The 9,226-nt window shown below is 41.0% G+C and overlaps 1 protein-coding gene across 2 annotated transcripts; it reads right to left on the minus strand.

Annotated features, from left to right (window-relative positions):
- Positions 1-392: 392 nt before the first annotated feature.
- Positions 393-7,609, minus strand: LOC131251021 (uncharacterized). Of its 2 annotated transcripts, none has more exons than XM_058251465.1 (6): positions 7,460-7,609; positions 7,258-7,326; positions 5,892-6,005; positions 1,801-1,871; positions 1,645-1,710; positions 393-1,052 (listed from the first exon to the last, which is right to left on the minus strand). In XM_058251465.1, the coding sequence occupies exons 2-6, from the start codon at positions 7,316-7,318 to the stop codon at positions 783-785; spliced, it is 582 nt and encodes a 193-aa protein (XP_058107448.1). In that variant the 5' UTR covers positions 7,319-7,326; positions 7,460-7,609; the 3' UTR covers positions 393-782. The 2 variants fall into 2 exon arrangements, with proteins under 2 accessions (XP_058107448.1, XP_058107449.1); XM_058251466.1 differs by having other exon boundaries at positions 7,433-7,567.
- Between the last annotated feature and the right edge of the window lie 1,617 nt (positions 7,610-9,226).

Raw genomic sequence — 9,226 nt, forward strand, 5'->3', positions numbered from 1 at the left:
ATGTATGTATGAGGCCTGTAGTTTGATATCCGAACTATCCATTTTATGGGCTTGGCCATGCATGGGGGATGCTATGAAATTCTCTCAGACTGAAAGATCTCGGCTGTTTAACATTTAGCCTTTTCTTAGTTGCATGTGGACCATTGTGTTAGTTTTCTCTTTACCATCTTTAGGGTGCATGTATTGGAGGGTTGGGAATCCAATTAACAACTGTGGTGTAATCCTACTACCCTGAAATTGTTTGAGAAACCATATCTAGTTTAACTAGAAAGAATTGCAACTGCAATTTGAGGCAGACTCAGACTGATTTTTAATACAATACGGACTAGAAACCTTGATTGTTTTCATGGAATTTCAATTTTGATTTCCATGCAAATTTCAAACACCCAACCTGTATAATGCATGCCTTCACTGGCCACTGATGTCTTTAAAACAGGAAGCTTACACAACCAAATCCTGAACCATTATACATGTCGGAACTGAATCCTAGGCCTATGCCCTTGTCACAGGCCGGAAAAACTGGCCTGAGCATGCCAGGCCTGGGCTGAGCCTTAATAGGAAATGATTATCAAACCCTTGAAGATGTAGGGCTACTTAGAGGCCCCTCTCAGGAACAATCCATGATCACGTAGTTCAGATATTGCAAACCAATCACCTCCTAAGGAAATCATCATCCTAATCACTTTACTAGATGCTCTCGATGTATGATAATTACCACATCATGGGTCAGTTTGGTTGGACTGGTGGCTGGACCAAACTGCTGCAAATCTGGATTGAATGCTTCAGTGGAGCTCAGTAATCTTTGGCCGCTTTTTCGGCTGATCAGAACTCGAAGAGTCTTTGCCATCTGAATTTTGTTTGCGAAGTTTGTTCGGCAAGCATGTATTGTTGTCGTCGTCGTCATCGTCGTCATCGTTGCTGTCACTGTCTTCTGTGTCAGAGCTGTTGCTACAGACAGATGAAGGCAAAATGAGCTGAGAACCAACCAGGGCAGCTTCAGCTGCCACCACAGCTTCTGGAGTATGAAGATCTGCAACACCCAAAACCAGATCCTGCAGATAAGAGTACCTCTGGCATCAGCATCTAGCTATTTACATGATTTTAAGGCAGCCAGAGTATAACCATTTACCCTTCCAGAGAAAAGAAATGACATTATGCAGCTGGAATTGTAGCTGTTCCATGCAGCTCGCTGCTCATTGCATGCATGGCAAGCAAGTGCGTGCTCTGTTGGGCTCCGTTCTGAATGTACCAAGACCCAGAATCAGGACCATCAGACCAACATTGCAGTGCACATGGTGGCCAACCATATCAACATTCCCATTCACCACACACGAGGTGTGTATCTTGAGGGAGCTGTGTAGAGGACCATGGCACAAGCTGCATAATAGCATTCATCAGGGAAATATGACAGCTACTCAAGAGAGTTGGATTTGAATTCTGCTAAGACATGCCACTGTCCATTTCTTCCACACAAGGGTAGCCCACCTGATGACTGAACTGGCCCGACAAACCAAGGCCACAACAAATCAACAGTGGTCCCACCTGATGAACGGCTAGGATGTTGCAAACTTGCCTCATGGGCACGTGCAGGATGAGTAGGATTCCAATTTCTACTCTTTCGAGCAGCCTTATGAGAGAGCTCACCATTTCAATATATTCTCTTTCGTTCCCAGTTAGCACTTCAATGTCATAGTCCACTTGAGATTTCTCCTAAAAGCACAAAACACATTTCATCAAGTGTCAAAGTAAAAGGGCCTGCATGTAAAAGAATTAGGTTTTAATGGTGAGAGGAGCATATACCTGTGCATCAAGCTGCAATCTCTTATTAGCTTCAGCCATAACTCCCAAGAAGTCTTTCACTCTTCCAAGTACTGTAGCCAGTGTGATAGATTATGCAGATAGAAAAACAAACCCCAGATTATTTGGGAATTGGAGCCATCAAAGTGGAGAAATATTAAATTACGATCTCTAGCGCGACTAAAAAATGGATGATTTGTGCCACTGTGAGGCCACAGGAACAAATGGTATCAAAACAACTGAATGCTGGATCTTTAAAGAGGTCAATTCGATGTTCAGAGAGAATGTCCATACTGGACAGGCTCTCAGTTTGTACAAGTGAAGCTCATGGTTTCAGCAATCCAAACTGTTGATAGTGTGGGCCCTGTTGTTGATGGACCATGCACCAAAAATCTCCCACAGGAAAATCCTGACCCTTCAATTGGGAGTCCAAAAGACAAATGGGAAAGAAAGAAATACAGCAACAGTCCACACTCAACCAAAAATAAGGTTGGATATTCAATGGCCAGGATCTTCTAGCCTGTGGGTTTTTTGGTGCAGGGGCCCACACAAATAAGGCCCATCTTCTCAACAGTGTGGGTCAATGAACCAGGGTTTCCTCTTGGGCAAACTGAAAAAACCTGAGCAGTACTGTAAATACATTTGGATGAGCATTGTATGGTACTGCTACGGTGGACAGTTTTAGGTAATTTTCAACCAGCATCATTCTTCCAGATGGTTCCTAAGATTGATTCGTATCATTGATATAGTCTACGTAACTAGCAATAACAGCATTGTCCTAGTTGTCTTGTTCCAAAAGAATTTTGACCAAGTGATGATCAGCTTCAAATCAAAACCTCACCTGATGTGTTGTGCTTGACCTATGACTAATGCGGACCACTGCAAGACCTGGGCAAACACTTTCAATTTTACCTTTTGCTCCAGAGCCATATGGGTTGCTACATTGCTGTGCAGCCACAACACTTCATATTGGGTATTTGGATGTTGTAAAATTTAGAATCTTTTTTGGGGGTAGAGTTGTATAAAAGCATCTATGTCAATTTTAAAAACTGCTGCTGCTTTAACTTCTGAAAAGTATAAGGGCGTTATCGTCCTTTTCAAGCAGAGGAGCATCTTGGTAGCTTCCAATCAGAATGCTACATTGTTGGAAAATCAGTGGTAATGAGGATCATATTGAAGAAACATGCTCTCAAGGATTTCATCTCTATTGGGGTCAATCGTTTGAGCTACATGATTTTTTTTCTTTTTCTTTTTATTTGGTACAATTGTGCCAAGATCTTGAAATTGTCTTGCAGTGTAAATGAAAGTCAAGCTTGAGCTGAAGTTTGTGTATGTTAGGGAATCAAATCATATTCAAAGTTCATTCTTCAACCAAGTAAGCTCAATTTGAAATCACCCATTGAATGCAACTAGTTTCATTCATACTAGTTGAAACAATCTAAGACTTGGTTAACATGAAATTGATACTTATAGAGAATTGAATGGGAACCTATGTTACCCAGATACGTATATAACCTGGATTACTGGTGACAAAAGGATGCAATCTGTATATGGGTATGGAATATAACAGGATACGGCATGGATAGCTGTCAACATCACGTTATAATACCTACAACAAATCAATTTTGAGGAATCTCTTGACCGCTTTTCTTTTTTCTAGAAAGTGATCAAACCTTATAAAGAGGAGCAAAATACAACTCTAAGAGCAAAGAAGAATATGAGATATCATCCCCCAGATAGAACACACAAAAGGAAAAATACAAAAATAGCCATCACCTCAAGGATCCCAGAACGCAAGAATTAAACGATTCATAAAATAAAAGATCAATTGGGAATGAAATCCAAAGATGGAAATCCTCTAAAATCAGGCAGATTCACGACCCAGCTGACGGCCAGGAAATGCACTGATCTAATAAGTAATAACTGTTTTCAGTTTTGCCTCAAAATGCTGGCATTCCTTTCTCTTCGAATTCCCCACAGCATAAAAAAGAAGAACAAATCCCACAGGACAATACCTTGGGGCAAGAGCCACTCTCCCACCCCTGAAATTAGGTCCAAAATAGAAGCATTGGGAACCCAAGCTAATTTGAAAAGATTGAAATAACTTTCCCACACGGCTATTGCAACTTTACAGTGAACGATTGATGTTTTCTTCCACCTCCTTACACACAAACACGTGTTTCAGATTGCTATATTACTCTTTCTGAGATTGTTGCCTGTAAGGATTAGAGTTGTACACGAGCCGAGCTAGCTCGAAAAGCTCACTCAGCTCGACTTGATTGAGCTCAGATGGCCTCAGCCGCCTAAAAGGGGGATTCGGGACGAGCCGAGGCCTATTTGACTCAACTCGTTAAAAAACAAGCTGAGGTCGAGCAACAAGTAGCTCGGCTTGGCTTAGCTTGAAGCTCAACTCAGACCTCGACTCGGCTCACTCCGTATATATATGTAATATATGAAAATTTCACCCGCGCATATGTTTTGCAAGTATCAAAGATAAGAGCTCATGAAGCAAAATACCCTCCACTCTTGTTGTTGGCACATGACATTTTATCAATTCCTATTACAACGGTAGCATCAGAATATGCATTTAGCACGGGGAGTAGGGTTGTGAGCAAGTATTGAAGCTCTCTTGCACCAAAAACGATAGAAGCGCTCGTTTGTACACAAGATTGGTTGCAGCCGATTTGGGGCAATAGCACTTTTAATGCTGAGGATGAGATCGAGAGTCTAGGCAAGATTACACCTCCATTTGTTTGAAGGAGGTTAATTATTCGTATTCTATTGTTATTGGTAGTGTTGAATGGATTACACTTTTAAATTACTAGTTTAACAGTTGTTATATTTTGTTAAACATATGTTTCTAAAATATTGATGGTATTGAATGGATTACACTTTTGGATTTATTGTTCTTTAAATTACAAGTATCATTCATGTCTTGTTTTTAGGCTTTTAGCTGTTACTAAAGATAGCTCGGGTCAACTCACCTCGACTCACCTGGCTCGCTCACCTCGACTTAATACAAGCTCGACTCGGCTCGAACCATTGGGCTGAGGCGAGCTAGCATGTTGAGCTCAAAGACCGAGCCAAGCCAAGCCAAGCTCGAGCTGGGGTTAGAGTGGGGGCGAGTTGGGCTGAGCTCGGCACAACTTGGCTCAACTAGGTTCGATGTACAGCTCTAGTAAGGAATTTGTTTGCCATAACATTCCACACAAAAGCTTGGACTCCCAGCGGCATGATGGTTTTCCAAACTTTAGCAAGTTGTGAAAGATCATCTATGCTTGTTGTCATGGCTTTCAAGAATAACTTTGAAGAGAAATTGGCAGACCATTTCCAACCCATCTTGTCCACCGATAACCTATCGATATGCATAATTGTATCATTTACCAATGAGCCTTCCGAAAGAGCTAATTTCCTCGTGTTATGATTTGGACAGAGCATGACATTCCACACCACCTCATTATAGATCTCCTCATAGCAATCCCCCATCATGCTTCCTTATTTGAAACTGATCATGGAATCATTTTGATAATAGAGACTCATCAATCCAAGAATCGATGATAAATTGGATACCTTTGCTAAATAAGTTGTTCACCTTATGAGAAGAAGTCTGGTTGGCCCTTGGCAATGATCTATCAAAGAAAACGGTTTCTTTCCTCATATCTTAAGCCATATTCCTTGAGGCGGTACCCAAAAACCAACCCCTGATAGATTCCTCATGTCCTTGATGCAAATGGCATATGGATCAAGATCATCACCACTATTGATTTTTGCATGGCTCCCGATCGAACCATTCATAGCCCCGGATTCAATAGGGTATAATAATAATAATAATAATAACAATAACAACAACAATAGCCAAAACAACAACAACAAGTCAACAATAATATATGATAATGAGGTTTCTTTGAACTCTAACTTGGAAGGTACTCAACAGTAATTTGGAACATAGACCCTTGATATGAATGTTAAGGTCGTCAGTTGTCACAATTTGGTTTTCTCCTCATTAGACTAGTAATTGCAATTCAATTCAATAGTGCATTCAAATGGACCCTTGGATAAATAGAAACTAGAAAGCTCATTCGCATGTAATTCACCTTGGCTTGTAGGAATTGAAGTTGTTAAAATCTTCTCACTGCCATTCTTATTGGTATAACATTTTTTCTTCTGAGATAAGGGATCATTGTTGTTGCAAACAAGAAGGCTAGACTCTGCATTCCAATCAATCAAGAAAAAATAAATCCACAAAGCTTTATTTGATTTTTTAAAACAAACAAACACGGCTTTGAAAAGAAGAGATTCTTGCAAATAATCTTTGATGAGGTTGGATCCAATACAAACATTTCTAGGATAAGCTTAACATACTAATCGACGTGTAGGGTCAACCATGATGTTTGAATGACATCCCAATCCATCCATTATATACGCGCCCTAACATTCTCTTTGGCGTCCAAAATCCAGCCGATCCAAAGCTCAAGTGGGCCACACCATGTATAATCATGCCCAAAACCTCTAAAAATCACATGTTATGGCCCACCTGAGGTTTGGAATGGCCTCATTTTTGTGTCCATTCCTCATGGTTGGATACATCTTATGAATGGATTAAATGGCATATACAGAACACAATGGGTTTGTTCACAGTGTGCCCAACAAACGATCTGAAAGATTTTTAGAGGCGGGCGTCCCCATCCCAACTGTTCCCTGTGGTGTGGCCCACCTGAGTTTTGGATTGGCCAGGCGCCAAAGAGAATGATGTACGAATTGTAGGTCTCTAAAACATCACAATAAGCCCCACGAATAGATTTGTATATTAAGCTTATCCTAGATGCGTTTGTATTAAATCCTGCCTAAACTGTGAATTAGTAGGCCTTGGCAACGATGTGGGTCCCACCTTGGTTCAGTCAAGCCATAAAAACTTCGATGATGGGATGATCTTAACCATCCAACAGTTGACCTACCAACAAACAGTAGAAAAGAATGCTGTCAATGGTCAACATCGAACACGAGAAGCCCCGCCCAATCGGACGCACAGGACCGACCAGCTTGGGTGGTTGACAGAAGGTACTCCATCCATGATGAGGCCCACACTATCAACGATCTAAATCACGGATAGCTGTGCCACATGTCCAATATGGTGCAGCACTGCCAATATATAAACAGATAGGTAATGTGCTAGACAAGAAAACTGCATTTTTTGGCTCCATCCAGAATACAAGCCATTCAACAGGTGGGCCCCACATGTGGATGAGCCACACCCCAATCCCTCCAACCAAAAGATCCTAACCATCCAAAGGAAATGAAAAGTTACCAGCACTGACCCAATCATCCAGGAGATGATTTAGGCATCTTCCATCCAGCATCGAGGTCCATCATATGAACGGTGTGGATCAAATAAGGTGGGCCCAACATGCACAGACTGATCCACTCAAGTTACATAGAAAGGGAATAAACGAAGAGAGTAACCTATGGAAGAGGGTTCGTTCTGTTCTTCCAATTTCAAAAGATCTTTGCTTCTATTCCTCATTTCTACACCTGCAATCACCATAGAAAAAAAAATAAAAAATTTATGAATTTATTTTCTCAGGAAGTAAAAGGAAAAGGGAGTGAAAATTCATAAATAGCAATCGATATTAGAAACCCTTCAAATCAAGCTCCAGCTCCCAACCTGTCAAGTACGGGTTCTTCGGTCAAAAACCCTAAAACCCTAGCTGCTTTGGTCAGCTTATGAAAATATTCAAGAAAAAGGAACTTTTGGGGCGCGGATTCTGTCGATCTCCAGATCCGCCATGGTTGATGGATTCCTAACTGTGGGGCTCGCAGTGATATATGTACCTTACATCCATGCCGTCCATCTGTTTTGACAGATCATTTCAGATCAATGTACCAAAAATGAAGCAGGTCCACATCTCAGGTGGACCACACCACTGGAAACAGTGGTTATCGACCGTTAAAAACTTCTTGCAAGCCACACAGTTTTGGATAAAGCTAATATTCATCCGTTCCCTTCATTCATGTCTTTGTGACTCAAAAGGTTTTTAACGGTGGTAGTCAATCACCACTGGTTCTTATGGTGTGGTCCACCTAAGATTTGGATCTTCTAATTTTTTTAGGAGAATACCTAAAATTAGCTTTTTAAAACAAATGGACGGCGTGGATGTAATGAACATGCATCAAGGTGAGTCCTACCGTTATGGATCACTGAAGCCGCGCCCTTAGGAAACACGGACACGGATTTGGTACGAGAAATTTACGACTGTGCATCCCACCTTTTATCCATTGGATATTCTTGAAGCAATACAAACTTAACATACGCACTTAGACCTCCTCGTACGGACGATAAATTCCAGGACGAAAATACCCCTCCTTTTCACATAAACGGCCTGGGTACTCCGCCTGCCACCCACCAATGGCGGATCGTCGGTGGTATGTGGGCCCCACCATGATGTATGCTTTTCATCCATGCCGTCCATATATTTTTCTGGATCATTTTATGGCATGAGACAAAAAATGAGGTATATCCAAATCTTAAGTGTACCACATTACAGGAAACAGTGTTGAATGAGCATCAACCATTAGAAATCCTCCCCCATCTAAGTTGGGGCCCACTATGATGTTTGTGAGAAATCCTCCCCGTATAAGTTCATTCATAGGGTCACAAAGATCTGGATGAAGAGGAAAAACAAATTTCATAATGATCCAAAACTTCTGTAACCCCTAAAAGGGTTTCAATGGTAGACGTTCAATTCCCCACTGCCTTTTACAGTGTGGTCCACTTGATAGCTAGATCTGCCTCATTTTTTACCTCAAGCCTTAATACGAGTTCACCAAATAGATGAACGGTTTGGATATAACACATACCTCATAATGGGACCCACAAAAATCGATGGGGACTACAACAGAAAAAGAAAAAAAAAATGAAAACGAAGCCAGCGAGTTGGGGTTGACCGAGTTAGGACCCGGTCGACCAGGTCAGAGAACAAAAAAAAAACGCAGCCAGCGAGTTGGGGTCGGCTGGGCTGGGACCCGGTCGCTCGGGTCAAAGCTTGGCCTATCGCTACGGATTATAACCATAACCATAACCGTAGTGCTATGCACTTTTTTCTCTTTTTTTTTTAATTTTTTTATTTTTATTTTTTACATGGAGAACATTTCCCCCCTTACATTTTTCTATAATACATAATTATGTAAATATGTATATATAAGTATATAAAAATATTTTTCTATCTTTTAATTCATTTCTTTGTCTATTTATTTAACAAGCATATCTCCTAAACTAGAATGATTTACTTAACTCACCATATATGATTTTGGGGTAGGAGAAGCTAATTTAGCCAACAAACCTAGTTATTTTCCAAGATTCCATTGGGTCGATGGTCGAAAATATATTTCATTTAGTTCGTGGTCAATTTCAATCACTTCGCGGTCGGGTTGG

The sequence above is a fragment of the Magnolia sinica genome, chromosome 7, assembly GCF_029962835.1.
Source record: "Magnolia sinica isolate HGM2019 chromosome 7, MsV1, whole genome shotgun sequence".
NCBI classification, from domain to species: domain Eukaryota; kingdom Viridiplantae; phylum Streptophyta; class Magnoliopsida; order Magnoliales; family Magnoliaceae; genus Magnolia; species Magnolia sinica.